Source organism: Tetrao urogallus (genome assembly GCF_951394365.1).
Source record: "Tetrao urogallus genome assembly, chromosome: 1".
Lineage (NCBI taxonomy): Eukaryota > Metazoa > Chordata > Aves > Galliformes > Phasianidae > Tetrao > Tetrao urogallus.
Window position 1 is genome coordinate 6,739,628 of NC_136813.1, and position 22,632 is coordinate 6,762,259.

The 22,632-nt window shown below is 38.9% G+C and overlaps 1 protein-coding gene across 5 annotated transcripts in view; it reads left to right on the forward strand.

The window, feature by feature from the left end:
• The window catches only part of DLG2 (discs large MAGUK scaffold protein 2), a gene marked incomplete at both ends in the record, with an annotated part of 740,481 nt that overhangs the window by 329,944 nt on the left and 387,905 nt on the right, over window positions 1-22,632 (forward strand). For all 5 annotated transcript variants that reach the window (XM_079537732.1, XM_079537733.1, XM_079537734.1 and 2 more), the window contains one exon: window positions 10,420-10,473. In XM_079537732.1, the coding sequence (XP_079393858.1) occupies window positions 10,420-10,473 (54 nt within the window). The remainder of the gene's footprint in view (window positions 1-10,419; window positions 10,474-22,632) is intronic.

Here is a 22,632-nt window from a genome sequence, read left to right on the forward strand (position 1 = left end):
GAGTTGTGAGTAGTCCAAAGAGAATGACATGCAGTGTCAGGCCATAAGTCCATAAAACTGTGAGTGCTGTAAGTAAAACCAGTCAGCCAGGATAATGCTATCACTCATAGCAGAGGAAAAGTTCATCTCATCTGAGGCATGAGTCGTGTTCATATACTTGCAGAGAGTTGGTAGCAGAGTAATGTTCACAAACTGGACTACGTATTTTTTTGTCCTCTTTAGCCATTTCAACTGCTTCCACTCTGTCTGTCTTTTAAGTTGCATGTTTGGTGGAAAAGCAACTAGACTGTCTGACTCATTGCAAGCAGAACAATCTCATCTATATTTGTGGAAGCAAGGTCTGTTGTGCTCAAGTCTTAAAAAGAAAAAAAAAATCCTTCATTTTTTCCTCAAAGCTATTCAAGTTTTGTCCCAGCTATGCCAATCTGTCACTGCAGCTGTCAGCATGATGCCTTCTCTTCAAAGCACAGAGATGGCTCAGCTGAAAGCACTGCTTCTAGTCAAGGGCAAGAAAAAGGTCTGTGCAGTGAGCGCAAGATATAAGGCTGACAGACTGCATAGTACACTGTCAGCATAGTATAATACTTACCTATCAGTAAGGATTAGAGCAGAAAGAAAAGTGCATGAGGAACAGGGAAAACATCCACTACAGTCAGTAAAATTCCTTTTTATGGAAGTTGGTCTGGATTGATTTTGCAACTGAGGAACTGTGAATGTATTCACTATGGTTTTAAAATCTGATTGGAAAAATCTGGGAGCTCTCTGCAAGTTACCCATCTTAAGAGAGGGTTATCTCTTCATGAACTAATTATTAGTGTTTGAATTCATTCCTCAAGTTAGCCAATTAGACATTTGAACTTTTAAAACTACCTGCAGAGAAATAGATTTAGTTCTTGTCATAGAGTAGAATCAGTTTTGTTTGAGTTGAGTAGCGTCTTAAAAGCCATCCAAGAATTTTCTGGTAAGGCTATGCTCTATTCTTACATACCCCAGTTTGTACTGGTAGGTGAGGGTTGCCACAACACAAGTGCAGGACTTCGTTGGCTTTGTTGAACCTCATGAGATTCACCTGGACCCAATGCTCATGCCTGTGTAGGTCTCTCTGAATGTCATCCCATCCCTTGGGCGTGTCATCCACACCACTTATCTTGGTGTTGTCACCAGCAAACTGCTGAGGGTGCACTCAATCCTGCTTTAGATGTCATTGATGAAGATGTTAAAGAGTACCACTTCCAATACTGATCCCTGAGGAACACCAGTCATCACTGACCTCCATCCAGATGACATTGAGCCATTAGGTAACGATTGAGCCACTGGATACGATATTGCAACCGAATCCTCATCCATCAAACAGTCCACCCATAAATCCATATATTTCCAAATTGGAGAGAAGGGTTTTATGGGGGACCATGTCAAAGGCCTTACTGGAGTCCTGATAGATGACATCAGGGGCTATTCCCCTGTCCACTGATCAAGTTATACCATTACAAAAAGCAGCAAGATTGGTCAGGAAGGACTTGCCCTTGTTGAAGCCATGCTGGCAGTTATCATCTCCCTCTCTTCCATGTGCCTCAGCATAGCTTTCATTGGGATCTGCACCATTAACCACTGTCAACCACCTCTTCTTTTAAAATTTTGATGAATCTGAGCCAGTTCTGCTAGTTACTTTATAGCCGGGAGAAGTTAGCAGAAGAGCAATTAGATGTCTTGCTGAAGACTGCAGGTCAGGGGGCAAATGTAGGAATAACATTGTTATCCTTGTCTTCTAGGATGCCATTTCTTCTCACTAAGTCTCAAACTTAGGCAGATATTTTATTTATGTATGGTTATATAGAGTGTGACAGATCACAGTAGGCAGAGATTCTAGAATCTTTTTTGCATGCATTTGTTAATTTATGCACAGTTGGAAGTATTCTTGATGAGCTAAAGGACTGCTATGTTGGTTTTCTCTGTGTTCTGCTTAACTGAAATGATTTTTTTTTTTTTTTTTTTTTTTTTTAGAATTTGGTGGAGTGGTACATATGACACATTTTTAAGTCGGAGTAGATAAATCTACATGATGCCAGAAAATAAGATCCTCCAAACTGACAGCTACTGAATGTTTCTTGACCTATCCATTTAATAGATTTGCTAAGATTACAGGACTGTTTTGATCTTATTTTGTACTCCAGGGCTAGCGGTATATTTAAGGTTTCCTCCAGTGATTTCAAAGTCTTCTCACCTTTGCCCAATTAAAGCCTCCTACTTTACTCACACTGTGATCTACAAACAGCAAAAAACTAACAAAATCAGCTTTGATTCCTTCACTTCTATTAAATGCAATGTTGCAGCTCAGGTCAGTGATCTTCAAATTACCATATCTTAGACAAACCAAAGGAAAGTGTATTGTATTACCTTATTGCCTGAGGGAATGGCATGGATCTCTATCGGGGAGGACTGGGGGGACTAAGGAAAGATTCTTCAGCACAGGACATTGGGCATGGAACAGACTGCCCAGGGCGGTGGACACAGCCCTGAGCTGCTGGAGTTCAAGGAGCATTTTGATGACACTCTCAGACATTGGGTTTGGGTTTTGAGTGGTCTTGTGTGGAGCCTAGCGTGGGACTCAGTGATCCTTTTGGGTACCTTTCAACTCACCAACTCAGGATATTCTATGATTCTATATTAGATGTGCATGAATGGCTGTAGTTGCTATATCCATCTGAAAATATTGCTCTGTGAATTTTCTCATGCCCATCTTTCTGATCAGGATGAATATCTCAGAAATAGAAAATTGCCTATTTGATACCTGAAGTTTTATGAGTTTCCAGTCAGTGAAGAATACAATAAACTTTGTGTTAAAATAAACTTTGAATGACATTCTTGCTTGAAAGCCTATTATTTACAGGCTCTGTAGGAAGTGTAGGTAAGAGAGATGATGGGGCAGGGGAGGATCATTGTATTCAAAGAAGTGGTTTCATGGTCAGGGTTAGGTAGGAGACTAAGGGGAAAATCTTGGTGGATGTCACTGGAAAATCTTGCCAAGGCTTACAATGGACAGAGACATGTGATTGGAAAAATGTAGATCAATTTTTGAAGACTAAATTGTTCCTTGCTAGCTTTCTGAGATGAGATGACTAGTTCTGTGAATGAGGGATAACCAGTGGTTGTCATTTGCCTTGATGTAAGCAGGGCTTTCAGCACAAGTTCTCAGTCTTGTAGCCAAGTGAGAAAGACATTGATGGTGTTAGAGGACAAATGAGACATTGGCCAGACCGCAAGATGGCTAGTTGTTAGCAAGTCAAAGTTCAGTTGCTGATCATTTACTTGTGATGAGCCTACTGAGTTGATGCTACAAATGCTGACTTCTTCATTAATAATTTGGAGGAAATTCTTGACTCAGAGCACGATGAGGCCCTGGCACTGCTGTCCAGGGGAAGCTGTGGATGTCCCATTCCTGGAAGTGCTTAAGGCCAGATTGGATGAGGCTCTGGGCAGCCTGAACTTGTGGGTGGTAACCAGCCCATGGCAGTGGGTTAGAAACTAGATGATATTTAAGGTCCCTTCCTACCCATGCCATTCTTTGATTTTGTGATTCCTCAGCATGCTAAAAAGTTCTGGATGGAGGATGACCAAGGTGGTGGAGCAGGACAGTGGCTGGGAATGGTTCATAGATCTTGTACAGGAAAACTGTGGGAAAGCTTAATTTGTTCATACCAGAGATGAGTTTTTGGAAAAAAGATATCATGGAATCATAGGATCATAGAATGGCCTGTGTTGGAAAGGATCTGAAAGATCATGTAGTTTTAACCCCCCTACTATGGATAGCATCGCCAACCACCAGACCGGGCTGCCCAGCTGCTGTCCTCAACCATTTAAGGGATGGCTAGAGAGATTAAGCCAGACTCCTCTTGGAGATGCAAAGAAGGGTGGGATGAGATGCTACATACACAATATGCATTAGGTGAAATTCTGAATACATATATATATGTGTGTGTGAGCGTGACAAAAAACTCAGAGTATTTTAGCATTGAAACAGGGACCTTGCAAGGCTATAAAAGTGTTGAAAAGAAGCTGAGCATTGTGAAAAATGCTCAGGTTCTGCTTGGGCTTGTGAGAGAGAATAAAGCAGTAAATGAATTTCCAAATTAAATTCCAAGTGCTCTAAATATTCTTTTTAAGAGTGTTCCTACAACTGCTAGTTTCTGATTCAGAAATTTTTTAATTTTGACTTTAGGATAATCTGATACAGATATAAGGCTTTGTTCCTAAACTAGGTGTCACGGAGTTGACCAGATCAATCTATGTCCGTGACAGGGGCGACAGGCCTCTGCCCTCCCCCCCCACCCCAGTCCCACAAAAATGGGGAGGAAGGAAGGGAGGAAAAGAGCAGCGGCACCAATCTATGGAGGAAAACTTATTTTACTATAATATTGGAATACAAGATAGCACAATATATACAATTTAATTGAAATTGAGACTAATGAATCAGGCAAGATGAGAGAGAGAGAGAGAGAGAGAGAGAGAGAGAGAGAGAGTTCCCGGAACCGAGTCAAACCTGAAAAGGCTTGGAACGGCTAGGAAAGCACCCTCCAGCACCCACTGCCAGGCAGCAAGAGAGCGCCCCCCCCAACCGGAAGGGCCAGATCCCGTGACTTCTGTAACATACAGGGATAGGTACTTGGAATTGGGGCAGTGATACTTTAATGCCCCGTATACTACATGATGTTTTGATGTGGAATACTGAAACCCAGAAACAAAAAACAAAACAAAAACAAAAACAAAAACATAGAACCATGACATTCCACCCCTTATTCTACATCATTACATCATGCTTGAAATTTATACACATATATATACAAACAAACAAAAAATGATTAAAATGCATTACTCACACATGGCTATATATATATATATACATAGAATTACTGACTGCACTCCCCTGGCATCAAGTTTCCTTGTGGTACACACTGAACATCCCCATTCTTCTGCATCACCCACCAAGTGGATCCTGGTCCCTGGGCAAAAACTGTACCACGGAGAGGTTTGCCCTTTCCAGAAGCTGGAAGAACCCAAACTGCCTTTCCTAACATGTTCTTTACATGTACAACAGGGACTTTATCTCCCTCTACGGTATGTAGGGAACTGGATTGGTTAGGACCATCACGATTGATAGATCCTCTGGTATTGACTAACCAGGTAGCTTCTGCTAAATGCTTCTCCCAGTGTTTAAATGTTCCGCCACCCAATGCTTTTAGCATCGTTTTTAACAATCCATTGTATCGTTCAATTTTACCAGAGGCTGGTGCATGATAGGGAATATGGTAAATCCACTCAATGCCATGATCTTTGGCCCAAGTATTTACAAGAGAATTTTTGAAATGAGTCCCATTATCTGACTCAATTCTTTCTGGGGTGCCATGTCGCCACAGGACTTGTTTCTCGAGACCCAGTATGGTGTTTCGGGCGGTAGCATGGGGTACTGCATATGTTTCAAGCCACCCAGTGGTTGCCTCCACCATAGTAAGCACATAATGCTTACCATTGCGAGATCGTGGCAAGGTGATATAATCAACCTGCCATGCCTCCCCATATTTATACTTTTGCCATCGCCCTTCCTCCCAGAGAGGTTTCATCCTCTTGGCTTGTTTGATGATGGCACATGTTTCACAGTTATGAATAACCTGTGCAATGGCATCCATAGTTAAGTCCACCCCTCGGTCTCTGGCCCATTTGTATGTTGCATCTCTCCCTTGATGACCTGAGGTCTCATGGGCCCACCGAGCCAGAAATAATTCACCCTTGTTCTGCCAGTCCAGGTCTATTTGAGCCACCTCAATTCTGGCAGCTTGGTCTACCTGATGGTTATTTTGCTGTTCTTCAGTAGCCCGACTCTCGGGCACATGAGCATCTACATGGCGCACCTTCACAACCATATTCTTTGTTCGGGCAGCAATGTCTTTCCACAGTTCAGCAGCCCAAATAGGTTTACCCCTTCTTTGCCAGTTATTTTGCTCCCACTGCTGTAACCACCCCCATAAGGCATTTGCTACCATCCATGAGTCAGTGTAGAGATAGAGCATTGGCCACCTCTCCCGTTCAGCGACATCTAAGGCCAGTTGGACTGCCTTTACCTCTGCAAATTGGCTTGATTCTCCTTTCCCTTCAGTGGCCTCTGCAACTTGTCGTGTGGGGCTCCACACAGCAGATTTCCACCTGCGATGCTTCCCCACAATACGACACGATCCATCTGTGAACAAGGCATATTTCTTTTCGTTCTCTGGTAGTTCATTGTATGGTGGGGCCTCTTTAGCACGAGCTATTTCTTCTCCTGGTGGTGTTCCAAACTTTTTACTTTCAGGCCAGTCCATGATGACCTCTAGGATTCCTGGACGGCTGAGGTTCCCCATCCGTGCTCGTTGTGTAATCAGTGCAATCCACTTGCTCCAAGTGGCATCAGTAGCATGATGGGTGGAGGGAACTTTTCCTTTAAACATCCAGTTCAGCACTGGCAGTCGAGGTGCCAGAAGGAGCTGTGTTTCAGTACCGACTACTTCAGAAGCAGCCCGAACCCCCTCATAAGCGGCTAAGATCTCCTTCTCAGTTGGAGTGTAGCCCTCTTCCGACCCCCTGTAGGCTCGACTCCAGAATCCCAGGGGTCGGCCTCGGGTCTCTCCTGAGGCTCTTTGCCACAAACTCCAAGTGGGACCGTTCTCTCCAACAGCAGTGTAGAGGATGTTCTTTATACCCTGTCCCGTCCGTACTGGCCCTAGGGCCACGGCACGGGCTATCTCCTGTTTAATCTGTTCAAAAGCCTGCTGCTGCTCAGGGCCCCATGTAAACTCATTTCTCATTCGTGTCACATAATAAAGGGGGCTTACAATGAGGCTGTAGTTTGGAACATGCATTCTCCAAAAGCCCACTGCACCCAGAAAAGATTGTGTCTCTCTTTTGCTAGTGGGTGGAGACATAGCAGTGATTTTGTCGATCACATCTGTCGGGATGTGACGACGACCATCTTGCCACTTTATACCTAGGAACTGAATCTCCTGGGCAGGTCCTTTCACTTTGCTTCGCTTAATAGCAAAACCAGCACTCAGAAGAATTTGGATTATTTGCTCTCCTTTCGTGAAGACTCCTTCTGCTGTATCGCCCCACACAATGATATCATCAATGTACTGCAGGTGCTCAGGAGCACTGCCCTGTTCCAATACAGTTTGGATCAACCCATGGCAAATGGTCGGGCTGTGTTTCCACCCCTGGGGCAAACGGTTCCAGGTATACTGAATGCCCCTCCATGTGAAAGCAAACTGTGGCTTACATTCTTTGGCCAAAGGAATGGAAAAGAAGGCATTAGCAATGTCAATGGTGGCATACCATTTGGCCGCTTTTGACTCCAGTTCATACTGGAGTTCTAACATGTCCGGCACAGCAGCACTCAGTGGGGGTGTGACTTCATTCAGGCCACGGTAGTCCACCGTCAGCCTCCATTCTCCACTGGCTTTACGCACTGGCCATATGGGGCTGTTAAAAGGCGAGTGAGTTTTGCTGATCACTCCCTGGCTCTCTAGTTGACGAATCAACTTATGAATGGGGAGCAAGGAATCCCTGTTGGTGCGGTACTGCCGCCTGTGCACCGTTTTTGTGGCAATCGGTACCTGTTGCTCTTTTACTCGCAGCAGCCCCACAACAGACGGATCTTCTGACAGGCCAGGCAAAACAGACAGCTGCTTAATGTTGTCTGTGTCCACAGCAGCTATTCCAAAGGCCCATCGATACCCCTTAGGATCCTTGAAATGCCCCCTTCTGAGATAATCAATACCTAGTATACATGGAGCCCCTGGGCCCGTCACAATAGGATGTTTCTGCCAGTCCTTACCAGTGAGGCTTATCTCAGCCTCCAACACAGTCAATTCTTGAGAGCCCCCGGTCACTCCAGAAATATGGATTGATTCTGTCCCTTCATGACTCGAGGGCATCAGAGTGCACTGTGCACCAGTGTCCACCAGGGCCTTATATTTCAGTGGTTCTGATGTGCCAGGCCATCGAATCCACACAGTCCAATATACTCTATTATCCCTTTCCCCCCCCCTGACTGAGGGCAGGGCCCCCCTATTCATTACCTGTGGTAACTGGAGCAACTGCACTGGTGGTTGATCTGCCTTGTAATTCTTTCACCCGTGCTCGCAGTACAGCAGTAGGTTCACGGTGCCACTTCCTCATGTCTTCTCCATGGTCACGTAGGTAATACCATAAGACAATTCGCGGTGTATTATCCCTTACTTGAGCTGGAGAACGTTTGCCTCTAACAGCCGAGATTTTTGATGGTGCACGTGAGAAGGAAGGTTCATCGTCTTTAATTAGGTGGGCTCGCATAAATTTCATCATCTCCTTCACCTCCTTCACATCCTTCGCTAGACTCGTTTGATTATCCTGATCTTCATTAAGCGTTTCTGATGGCGCGGAAGGGACGGGACCGGACCGGGCGGTGCGGGAGCGCCCAGCCCCAACCCGGCCCGGCTAGCTCAGTCGGTAGAGCATGAGACTCTTAATCTCAGGGTCGTGGGTTCGTGCCCCACGTTGGGCGCCAAAAATCTGTCACGGAGTTGACCAGATCAATCTATGTCCGTGACAGGGGCGACAGGCCTCTGCCCTCCCCCCCCACCCCAGTCCCACAAAAATGGGGAGGAAGGAAGGGAGGAAAAGAGCAGCGGCACCAATCTATGGAGGAAAACTTATTTTACTATAATATTGGAATACAAGATAGCACAATATATACAATTTAATTGAAATTGAGACTAATGAATCAGGCAAGATGAGAGAGAGAGAGAGAGAGAGAGAGAGAGAGAGTTCCCGGAACCGAGTCAAACCTGAAAAGGCTTGGAACGGCTAGGAAAGCACCCTCCAGCACCCACTGCCAGGCAGCAAGAGAGCGCCCCCCCCAACCGGAAGGGCCAGATCCCGTGACTTCTGTAACATACAGGGATAGGTACTTGGAATTGGGGCAGTGATACTTTAATGCCCCGTATACTACATGATGTTTTGATGTGGAATACTGAAACCCAGAAACAAAAAACAAAACAAAAACAAAAACAAAAACATAGAACCATGACATTAGGCTAGAAGCAATCAATTACAGTACGGGAATTTTTGGAAAGTGATTTCTGAAAGATGTTTTCTATTTCAGTATGGGTTGTTTTTTAAAGCAGTGGAAAGGTGCTTTCATTGTGAAGGTTGCAAACTTCGTTTATGTATGTTACTAGAGCTTTTGTCTGTATATTAGAAGAAGATCAAATCAGTGAAAGAAAAGTTTTGGTAAAGATAGTAGAATATTATTAAAAATAATCTTTTTCTCATTTTGGAAAGGTATCATTCTTTAAGTATATTGAGCTTAATAATCATATAAGGTGAAATTAAAAAAAATAAGGTGAAAATGTTTAACATTCAGTGATATTAGTGTTATAAATTAGGTTAAATTAGTGTTATAGTGTTATAAATTAGGTTTTGAATTCCTGCAGTGAATATTTGACAATAGAAATATGATCACTGTTTTCAGTCCCTGATATGCAGAAAGAGATTTTTTGTCTGTACAATTTTAAAGTACAAGCAGTCATTCATCAACTAACATACAAAGTAGATACATAAATACTTATTAATACAAACTAATTTACTTACAGCTCTCTGATCCACAGTATCTGAGCAAGGGTTACGCAGCTGGGTCAGATCAGAGCTTGGTCTTGCATCACCACCATCAAACTACAGTAAGGGAAGGGGTAGAGATTGAGGCATTTCAGGTGGATGTAAAGTAGCATGGATATGGATTGCATCCATGAGCTAAAGATCAGGTTGGAAAGCTTTACAGACCCACAGAACTTTTAAGACTCAGCATCAGCTGAGTGCACATGAGCTGTGCAGGATATATAGCTTTGATTAAAAAATCTTGTTATATATGTGCATATATATAATATATATAATAATTGATATAATAACTATATAATATATACAGTTATATAATACAAATCAGTAATAGTTTGAATGTTATACTGTGCAAAATTAAATGATTATTGTGGTTTTGCTTGATCACAAAAAGTGGGCTTGTGAGGTAAGGGTAATGGAAAGCCTCACCTCCAAGTTTGCTTAAATCATAAGTTGAATACATCATGCTTCCTACGTAAAGTGAATGGCTGTTTACTGTACATTTGGGTTGTGATCCAAAGCCTATTGAACTTGAGAACAGAATGATCTGTGATTTGTAGGTTGAGAATCTATTTATTTCATCCTTAACTGATTGAATGGTACCCAAAGTTATGTGCTGTTATGTGATGTGAGATCAATGGGAAGATAAGCTGTTATGCTTTTAATTTAATATGTCATTGCGGGCATTTCAATATTAAGAATTTTCAGGGTTTACATTTTTTCTCTTTTTTGTTTCCTTTTCAGGCAAGCCCTGCCCCTATAATTGTCAACACAGACACCTTGGACACAATCCCTTATGTAAGTATTAATTTTGTATAGTGTGTAGATTTTTAAAATGATTTTCTCGCAAAAATTTTGCTTAGTATTGGATAGAAATTATAAGCAAATCCTACAATTAATTGTCTTTTACAGGTACACTGCTAATTTGTTTCTACAAGAAGAAATCAGTAATAATAATGGCAGTCAGAAAATTACGTACACGTAATTTGTAATTCAAACTCCAACGCATAAACTGTAACTTACTATAACCAACCTTCCTTTGCAGAAAGAAAGGTGATTTCATTTCTTCCTCCTTGCTAATAAAATAAAATCATGACTATTTACTTTGTAGAGCAGCATATATCCATATTAAGATTCTGGATTCACAGTACAATATTAAAAAGGCGCAAACTGCTCTTCCCATTTGTCTGTATTTCTTTTGCAGTTGATAGCTGTACATGACAAATAACAACACAAGCTAGATGACTTCATGTATTCTTATTAATATATTTTCATTTTAATGGCTTCTAGAGAAAAAAAAAGGAAGAAAGAAATAAAGAAAGAAGGAAAGAAAGAAAGAAATGAAAAACAAAGTAATTTTACCCTAAAATAAATGCATGCTTTTACTAAAGTAAAAAAAAATATATATATTTATTTTTTTTACAATTATTTGATAACACTTTCATTTTTGACTTTAAAAGCAACTACAGTTGAAGGTTAATTACATACAGATACATAACAAAATAGGTATGTAATAAGAGAATACCAGGCTTGATACAAGAAAAGCAAGTAGTGTGAAGCTAGCCAGGCAATGTATGATCTTCTTGTATATTTTAGTGATCATTCTAAAGCTCCTAATTAATGTCTCTCAGCTGTCAAATATCCATATCTGTTTCTTACATTTTCAGTGCATAAACCTAATTATTCACCCCACTGATTATTTCTCTGGGTTCTGTCTTGTATAAGGCTACTGATGAGGAAGTTTAATAGGAGGTGTCCTTGCCAGCTTTTTTGTTTCTGACAATTTATAAAACTTAGAAATTATTGTGCAGGACACAGACAAAGATCATTGCCAAGAGCAAATTAGAAGAATGACACTGCTGTGAAACCAGAGAACCAAATCCCTTGTTGGATATTTCAACCATTGGGAAGAGTGGAACGGTGAAATAAAATTTCTTTGTTTGTTTACATTCCACTTTCTTAAACAGCTTCCAGGTTTCAGTTTTCCTTCCTAACGTCAAAACCATCTGTTGTGGTCTCATTTCCAATAGGTCTGTCTTTTCTTCAATTTTAATGAGACACTTTACACTTGCTGTTCTCTATGGTCCATCGAGAGGGACATTGTGAGCCTCAGTTCTCATTTGCAGTGCTGGAGCTGTGCCCAGAACAGTCCACAGTTACAGTGTTAGAATTCCTAAATACAGATGCAATTACATTAGTGACAAGATGTTCAATCAATATGATTTATTCCCTCAAGAGAGCTTATCAATACTTATGCAGTTTTATGTTGCTTTTATACTAGTGTCCCTTTTTCTTTAAAAACAAAAACAAAAAACCAAAAACCAAACAAACCCAAACACATACATACACAGAAGTCCAATAAAATGACAAGACGTGCCCAAGAGAAATATTGACAGTAGACTGAAAAGTGTCTGTGGGCTGTTTCAGTCTATGCACAATGTGATTTAGATAAATAAAAACAAGGTGCTTGTAAAAATAGACAATTCTGAGTTTGTAACCTTCTTCTTGTATGGGAAGAGTTATGTCCCTTAGAAATGGAACACAACAGAGCTACTAAAGAGGAACTAGCCAATAATGAATGCCAAGGTGAAGCCTGCCTGCTGAGGCCAATGTAGAGCCCCACAGGACGTGTCAGTTTTGCTTTACAAGTAAGCAGATCATTCTCATTAGAATTTATATGCTTGAACATTCTTCAGAATGGGAAAGGCTGACAAACATATGGACAAATGACCTCTTCCCCCAGCCTCTTATTTGGGAAAGTGGTTTGGGACTCCCAATTACGTGAGAGGTAAATGCTGTAACCACAAACGTCCTCCCTTTCCTACTCCTTTTACTGAGCATTTATTATTGAACGTAATGTTATATAGTGTAGGATATCCTTCTGGTCATTTTGAGTCAGATGTCTTGTCTGTGTCCCCTCCTGGCACTTTTCCCACCATCACTTCCTTAGGTATTTGATAAGGCAGAGGAAAATCTTCCAAAACTTCATGAGCTAAGTATATAATAATGCAGCTATCATTATATCATTTATCTTGCAGGAAATAGCTTTTGGCAGATAGACTGTAAAATGCATTTGGGATTTTTTTGTTTTTGTTTTTCAGACAGGTCAGTTCAGGGAGATAAGAGAAAGCTGAACTTAATTATTATTTTGAAATTTGAATATGAGTTACGCATGTGCCTTTTAGCAATGTCAGGACTTACAGACCTACCTGGAAGAAGACTGTGAATGACCAGGAATATCTCTTGTGAATACATAACTAATCCTAATGGATTAGTTATCTGATTAATAAAGTATCTGAAAGTTATCGTTGTTTTTTAATTATCATGAGATCCCTCTTTTAGCAGTCCCAGAGGAGCAAATTATTTTACAGATTAGAGAAACCAAGTTCAATTACATCATTTCCTGTCCAATGCTCGCTGCATCTATGATATTAGTGGACAACAGTTGTCAGTCCTCTCTCATAATAGAACTGTATTTAACACTCCCAATGGATTGGAATTGTCTTAGAGGTCTGTTTCTGTTCTCATGCTTCAGAGTGTGTTTGGAGTCTAGCAAGCCTCTTGATGGAGGAACACACAGAAATTTTTAGCTCTGAAGACTTTTACCACTCTACCTACATCCACATTCTATTTCTCATGTCCTGTCTTTCTCTGCTCGATCGGTTTAATTCTTTCCCTGCAGTACATATTCCACAAGTCTGAGTAATTCTAAATCAACTTACGAAACAAAATTTAAAAGTAAGTCAGTATATCAAGGCCAGCTTGGATGCAGGCAGCCTGACCTGGTGGGATGTGTCTCACCCATGGCAGTGTGTTGGAATAAATGTGTCTTTAAGGTCCCTTCCAACTCAGACCAATCTGCGATTCTATTATATGGAAGCATACCATGGAAGTGTTTGGCACACTAGTTTTTGGTTGCTGACTGATAGCTTAATCAGGATGTTTTTCACGAATCTTCACTAACACTACCTACTTATCTTTTTGCCAAAAAATGAGCTGTTCTTTTTAGCCTATTTCAAAAGTATCGAAACTACATATAATTTTTCCTTTATCAGGTCTGCTTTTTCTATAATAACTATCATTTTCATTATACTTAATGAAATAAACATGAAACACTGGAATAAGTATGAATTTTCAAATTTTGTTGAATAGATTGTTCTACTTTACTCTGCCATTACTAGCCACAACTGATCACTTAGTAAGGTAGATCACTTAGTAAGGTCAGGCTATTTTCAATGTTTTTATATACGAAATGGAGACTTCTCTTGATTCCACTTAGCTCTTGACTCAGCAGCTCAACAAGCTATTTTCATTTCCTTTTCTGCTATGCACATCCAGTCCATTTCCATTTCAGTGAACACGCTGCTATTCTCCAAGAATTCCTGGGTGTTCTTAGAGAGAGAAGGGAGTAACAGAAATGCTCAGTATTCACAATGCATTTTCAAATGTAATATGTCCAGTGGTCCACCAAAAATAAATTTCAGTTTTACTGTTGGTATGTAACTCGTAAATGGTGTGATTTGTTTCATCAATGTCTTCATGTAATTAAGCCTTTGATTCTGTTGACATTAAAACCTTTCAACTCAATAGCTGAAAAAATCATCCTATTAGGGATTGTCTTCCTTCTGTATACTTTTCTTGAACAAGGTGAAAGAAAAGGCCTTATTCTGATATATTGTATGTTATTCTTTATGATTTAGAACAGAAGAAACAGTTAATTCATTTTATTTCTAGGTTCAGTAACTTGAAAACTTTGGCTTGGTGAACGTAGGAATAAATTTGATAGGAAGCTTCAGTGGTACAAAACGAATTATTCTGTGGCATTTTAAGCACAATTAAACATTTGTGGGAGTTTGTTCTTTATTCTCTGGCTGTAAATTTTAGATCCTATTGTATAATGAGAAGCATTAATTTAATACTCTATGAATCATCTCAATTTCTCTGTTGCACAGAATAAGCTTTATTTATTTCTTTATTTATTGCTTTCCAAAATGCTGCAGAGTTAAGTGAAAAGTACTGGCTTTTCTGCATCGTTTTCGGGAGTTGATGTGAGCCTTTCTTTTTTTTTAATGATGGAATTTGATTTTTCTTTCACCTTAACTTCATGTTTATCTTAAATTCTGAGATACTTTCGTTGGTTCCTTCCTCCCTCTACTTGTCACAAAGATTATAGAATCACGTAATCACCAAATGGCTTGGGTTGGAAGGAACCTCAAAGATCATAGAAGATCAAGATTACCTAGTTTACAACCCTTGCTATGGGCAGGGTTACCAGCCTAGGGCAGGGTTACCAGGCACTAGATCAGGCTGCCCAGGGCCTCATCCAAAATAATCTAAATCATTTCCAGGGATGGGCCATACAGAGCTTCTCTGGGCAGCCTGTGCCAGCACCTCTCCAAGATTTCCCCCTATCATCTAAACATCTCCCCTGAATCTCCTGTTTTATTTTAAAACCATTCTTCCTTGTCCTAACACCATCCACTCATGTCAAAAATTGATTTTCCTCCTATTTATAAACTCTCCTCATATACTGAAAAGGAACAATGAGGTGTTCCTGCAGCCTTCTCTTCTCCAGGATGAATAAGCCCACACATCTTTCAAGTTTTTTTTTTTATAGGAGAGGTGCTCCAGCCCTCTGATCATTGTGTGCCTCCTCTGGACCCACTCCAGCAGCTCTGCATCCTTCTTGTGCTGGGGGTGCCAGTCCTGGACACAGTCCTCCAGATGGGGCCTCATGAGTACAAAGTACAGAGGGCAGACAATCCCCTCCCCTCTCCCCGCTGACCAACACCCTCACTTTCGATGCAAGCCAGGATACTGTTGAATATAAGAGCTAAGATATACGGACTTTATTCTCCTTCTGGTCCCAGCGAGTTCCTTGCATTTCATTGTTCTCCCTTTATTCTTCCAAATTATTATTTATTATTATTATTTAATTATTTGTTTGCTTTACTAACTGTGCTGACTACAATGAGTTAATTTCCTGAAGGAGTGATTTTCAGACTCCTCTGTTTAGGTTTTTGTGATCTATAATCAACTCTTTGCATTATTTTATGAATGCTGATCAAGGCCATGGGCACAGCTGCTTTGATGGATCTGTGCATAGGGACACCCAGAGCTCAGTAGCCTTTGGTTGCTCCTGTACTAGGAACTGTGGAGGCCGTGAGGATGCCAAAATGGGGAGGTTAGTGGAAGGTTTCAGCTTTTTTGTCAAATAGCTCAGCCAGTGCACCTGAATTTAACACATGAAAGAAGGCGCCTAAAGGTTTAAATGAAGGCTGCAGGGAAAAATAAATTCTTCCTATTCTGAGTAGGAAAAAAAAAAAAAAAAAAAAAAAAAAAAAGGAAATCTGAAAATTTCTGAGATTCACGAATGTAAAGGTTTTCATTGGATATTAAAAAATAAGCACAGCATGGACCTAAAGAAGTAAGATGAAGGAGGGAGGGCATGAGCTTAAGACGTTTGGCATTCATAATGAATGTGAATTGTGCTGTTTAACTCTGACTGGTGAGCAGATATTTGAAGAGAGAGGTGCTAGAGGAGACAAAGGAAATTACTGTCAGAAAGGCCAAAATCTGGATTTTTACAAAGGTAAAAAAGGTCTTGGAATTGGGACTTTTTTATTAATTAGTGTTTTAAAATGTATTAACCATACAAAAGTATGTATATAAGGATTTATATATTTATATATTTATATATACATTTACTCATTTATTTATATATACATTTACTGAGCATCTGAATAAATTTGTTTCTTCCTCCTAATTAGTTTGGCAGTAATTTTGGAAGTTAGATTGTACATCTTATTGTCTCAAAGGTCTCTTATGTTTTCCAGATTGTTAAACAACAGTTTTGCTTGTTTGTTGTTTATACTCATCTTTCAGTCTGTCAGTAAATGTGGATTACAGTGAAGAAGCTAAATGAGGTAGAGCTCTGTGCCAGCTTTTAAAATATGTAGTGGTTTGGCTTCTCTGATTTTGCCCTTGAATTATAGTACAGCAATGTTGTTTGGCCTGGTAGTCACTGCTGTGTTATGCATGTCATCATTTCTGTAGTGGGATAAGAGATTTTTCTTTTAGAGTAGCAGTATTGACAAGATTGGCTTAATTCATGTTTCTAAATTTTTTTCATCATTAGTGAAGATGTGTTACATAACACAAGACTATAGAGTTAAAAATACAGTTCCACCTGAAACATGCATGAAGGATCGTGCTATTTAATGATAGGTAATAAATAGAAAAACATCTTATTGCACTCCAAAAGCCAAAGTAAAAGTATGAATGGATCTTATTCATAAGATTATTCATCTTATCCATCTGATTTATTTTGCTTCTGTTTCATACCCATTGTATTTCAAAACCAGAACATTTCAAAGCTTTTCTTGAAAAATACATTGTTTTAGGATGGAACATCTTTACAAAAGGGCCAAAGTGATTATGGAGTAAAAATATACCTGTTTTCACTCCTTCAGATGAGAGAGGAGTGAAATTAATATATAAATTTTATAAATTCTTTGTAAATTTTGGAGGAAATTTTGAATATTTAAGTGTCATTAGAGATTATTGACTTTTAACATCAGCTTTTAACTAAGGGTAAATGCAAATCATTAAAAGACTTCAAATTTTAGGAGGTTTATTTTATCTTCCTCAGAAATAAGCACTACTTTGAATATTTGAATAATACTACAGATCATATCATGTGAAAAATCAGAAGAAAACCTTCATTGTCGCTGTCTGTATGAATATTAGCATCCTGTCAATCCACGGAGTAAAAGCATCCCCTTGTCATATATCAAATTACCCCTTCAGATTTTCACTCTGAAAAATTCTAATACTTTCTATTTTCAATTGTGTATAACCTTCACCTTGAGATTCAATCAAAAGACTTTTTCTGTAAACGTTTGATTCAAACTTTACCATTAACAGGAAATGAGTATTACTGAACTCTAAAAGAGAGCAATTGGTACAATTCATGAATTAGACTTTGTGACCAAAAATAATAATAATAAGCTGGAAGATGGGTTTCTGAATACCCCCTGATCACTAACAGACAGTGGGTCCTTTAGACCACACTGAAATTAGTTTGAAATAACCCCCAAAGCAAGGCCAGGTTTTATGACTCTCTGTGAGCCTGTTCCCATTGGGCAGCTCTTCTCATCCTTGTAGCCTCCACTGTAGGGAAGCCAGCAAGGCACGGCTCTAATCAGTCCTTCTTTTCTGAGAAAAGTCATATACGCTTGTGTGTCTATCAATACCTCTCCTCTATGCCCAGATATACTTCATTTTTAATTCATCCAAGAACATTTGTGCAGGAGACCAATATGTGCTGAAGGTTTTAGAGCACAGCATGTCTACCAGGCCTGTTAAAACCACTTGGAGATTAGAGCCAGCCTAGAATTGCCTTGCTCTAACAGTTAAATGTTTTTGGAGTTTGTTTTTGTCTTGCTCTCCTTAGCCTTGAATTAGCTTCTACCCTTGCGTCCTTTTTTATGTGTTATACTGTGGACCCATAGTTAACACTACTGTACTTTGTAGCAGTCCACTAGTCCATTAAAACTGGTTGGGTCTGTGAATTTGCATGGATCCAGTGGTTAACACAACCACTTGCAAATATGCTTTTATAGTACATGGTCTTTTATAGTTCATGGTCTTAAGCCATGAAGCACAAGCTCTTGAAGTACATAAGGCTCTTTTCTTGTGTGGCGTTAATTTAATTCTGAATTAGTAAGTTGTGGTATCACAATTCTGAGCTGAATAGGGAAATGTAACTCAAAGAGAACATATGAATAAGTATTTATAGACTTAATGTTTGTGGTTTCAGACAATGATGTTTATAGATAGATTTCACTCTACAGAATAGTGTAGGTCTTAAATGAAAGCTGTTTTCAAAAATGAAAAAAAAAACCTCAGTGTTGATGTCATTATCTGAATAGTTTTAATTTTACAAAAGAAGGAAGAGTTTTCCCATTCCCCAAGACTTCAGGCATGAGATAGGAGAAATTTTCAGGGCTGGCGTCAGGCGTAGAAGTATTCCTTTGAACCTGGATAACCTAAGAAGCAAAGAAGAAACAGCTCAATATTGAGAACTACTGCTTTCTTATTTTACTGGAAATGGAAGGGCTTCATTTCTGTGACACTTCAATCCAAAGGTACATACACAACTTATTTGTACAAGGAAATTTATTTCTAATTTCAAGGATATTTATTGCTTTTATCTGGCATTGATTGATGTTCTACTTTGCAAAGTACCTCTTGAAGTTCAACCAAAGCAAGTTTGTTGTTATCTTGGCAGTATACACTGTAATATTTGTAGTAATATTGGTTAGGTAGAGGTACCTTCCCTTATATTCTTGTATGTATTGCTCTGAACATTATCACTGCAACTACAAATATAGTTTCTATATTAAGTCTTTGACATTATTTGTGTTGATTTTTAATAAGAATTTTGAAATGCCTTGCGTGTGATCTAGCTAAATCTGAGTGAACACCATATTATTTTCACAAAAATGATAAATTAACAACTGACATTTGTAGCCAGGGATCAGCTGATCTGTGCTGTAAAACTAACACTCCTTCTGCACAGTTTTGGGAAACGTTCTGAAGCACGGTCTGTACTGTTGTGCAGTGTGTAGACTGTTTTAGAGTGTGACTCATATCTAATTCACATTTTACATAATAAAAAAACATGCCACTTTTAATGCAGTGAATGGGTGAATCAGCCTCGATGGTAAATTATGTTTTTAATCAGTGTTTATATGACCTAGCACTCTGAATATTGCTGCAAACCCAAATATACCACTGATAATACTTGTTTTCATGATCATAAAATTTCTGACTTCCATAATTTTCTGTAGAAGGTTGACTTAGTTTGAGGGTCATAGAAAACAGAGACACATTCATGAGATAAATGTCCACATTGTGGAAATCAATAGTAATGAGAAATGACAACTGAATGCAATTGTTTTTTGTGGTTTGGTTCTTTTTTTTCCTCTTACATTAACATACTAAATCAGCTGTCTAGTGATATGTGTTTGTAAATTGTTCTTCATGAAGGTGACTGTAACTTATAACTCAATTCTTTTAGTCTTATATTATTTGTACTGAATACAGAGTGCTTTACATTAGCTAGGCAGAAAACCACTTTACTGGATTTTGGCAAGTGTTGTGGTTTCATTCTATGCCAAGTTTAATTGGGTGATATTGTAGTCATAAAAAAATAATAATAATAATAACCTTGTGTAAGGTTCAAAATCAGGACTTGAACTTTGCAAAGGTGGTTGAAAATTGAGGACAACATAGTGTGTTTGTCTTGAAATTATTGAGCTAGAGTAATTTTCCAAATAATGTGCAGAGTACAAGTTTGATTAATCTCCTTGATTTCACCATCATCTTTCTCTTTAGTAGAAGGAGATTGCTGTTGTATTAATAGTGTGCTTTCTTACTCTATAAACTGTAAAAGTCTCCAACTGTTCATATGACCTCTTGTTATTCCCCTGAAGGAGGACAAACATAATTTGCAGCTGGTGCTTTCAATACGATTTTATTTCTTTCACAGAAAATGGATATTACTTTGAAGGGATTTTGTGTAAAATAAATCAGAAAATTGCTTCTATTTTGTTCTCCAGGCATTTGATTTTCATGTAGACAGACACAAATATGTTCTAATTTATGGAACCCTTTGTCCACATATATTATCTTTGAAAGTCATCCATCTTTTTTTTCAAACTAGAGACTAAACTCCAGGAGCTGTTCTTGGGAGTTAATAAGACTGATTTCATTAATAGGACAAGTTGGTCTTCAGTCAGATGGTGATAAGTTGTGCTGCATTAGCTGCTTCTAATGTGTGCTTGGTTAATCCCTGTGAACAAGAAGTTGCACCAATTTTCTTTCTCTGAGCTTGTGAGAAGCAGCAGAAAACTGCTTTGAATTTGGCTCAGCTGTTCAGATTGTCTTTTGCTTTTTTTCTGCAGCAGAATTAATTGAGCATGAGGGAGCTGTTCTGCTATGCTTTTCGTTGTAGAGCACAAAGAGACTGTGGCTTCCTGCCCATACACACACTAAAGAGTATTCCAGGATTTTAGTAGAAACAGTGCATCTTTCCACTGTTAGAAAATTTCTTGTAAAGCAACTAAAATGCTGTTCTGTGGAATTCATAAATGTTTGTTAATAAATGTGCAGAGGTATTATTTATCTGTATTGTCCTTCTTATATAATGTTATTATTGGTTGAAATACATTAATTATCTTTTCATTTCAAGTCTGCACCCTCCTGCAGGTGTAATTACGTTCACAGATGAATCAGTGTGAGATCAGTTACACTGGTACAGGCCCAACAACACCAGTGGGAATGCACCAGTTACTGAGAGTATAGTAAAGCCTTCAGTACTTATTCCAGAGTTAATAAACAAGGAGAAAAGAAACGAAGAGAATTCATTGATTGTGATTTGCTCAGCAGCAATGAGAGAGTACAGGGAAGGGAGTATTAACCCTTAAGAGGGCTTAAAAGTAAGTAAAGCTGTTGGGGAACTGTTTTAGGCACAACAGTATGAGCCAGAGTATACGATCAATTAATAAAACACAAGAGATTATATGATGTTGGTTTGATGTTGTTTATACATGTATTTATGTAGAAAATGGGTGTGGTTGTATATATATTATGTATTTCAGCATCTGATTACCATACAGAACACCATGGACATCAATAAGTGCAACAAATGGTTTCCATATATCTCTTGCCTAGAATTTTGCCAGTTAAAATGTTATTGATATCTTTCTAAGACCAGGTGAAATTTTTTTCTTGAGTGTTTAAATGAATCAAACAACTCACAGTTTATTTATTAATCTCTGCCTTTTATTCACTTATTCACCATAGTTACCACCATTTGAAATAAAATTACACAAATTACAGTACTGAACATTAGGAAAATGTATGTCGCAAGTTACAACTACTTCATAGTCTCATTTGGTGAAATATCAATCAAGCAATAGCAATTTTCCATTTTTATGTATCTTACACATGGAATAAAATATTATACAAGAAAATCACTTCCAGAGATATATGTCCTGTTCAGTCAGTTGAAAAGTTTGATGAATTTTCCTCTAAAACTGAGAAGGACTAGAGATATAGGATCCTGACAAACTGAAAGGTTATGATTAGGCAGATGGTAGTGTGTCAGCAATGTCAGAAGCACAGAAGAAAATGAAAAGCAGACTTGACTGCAAACTTCTCAAGCTGTATAGGAAATGACCTGAGCTGCAGAAGAAAGGATGTAATTTTGTGGAAGAAATGACTGTATCTACTTCTCTGGAAAGCACTGCTTCAAATTCTTACATTGATGTATAGTATAAATCAAGATTCATGGGTAAGGAATTTTAGGAAATATTTTTTTACTATACAAATTCTGAAAGTCTGAAATAGCCCTATATAATCAGTTAAGCACACACAGGTTCCTCAAATGGCAAGTCTGTGAGAATAATGAACTGTGTAACGTAAATCACTCTCTGTTGAGTCCTCTCCCTCTTGCCTGTAAAAACCAAACAAATAAACCAACAAGACCTTAGGTGACAGCTAAACATAAGTTGGGTACCTAATATGAAAGAATTTCTGCTAGTTAAAGAGAGAAGTTTGTATGTGTAAAAGCTGTCATTTGCATAATTCTTGTTTTGCTGATTCTGATTTGGAATAATTTGGAATAGCTAGCCTAAACAGAATTAATACACAGGCATTTTTTCACTTCCATCTACTATATTCCCCTTTTGGAATTATGACCTCTGCTTTAATCTGCTTCATGGATTATGTATGAAACTGGGAGTTCTGTGATGGGTCAGCACTGGGTATGCTGAGTGCTTGCACTTAAAAATGTATAGACACATCTCTTTTGAGGTATATGTGGTTATAAAACTCTACATTGATGCTGAACAGGGGAAAGGATTGTGAGAAGTGAGAACTGCGAGACAA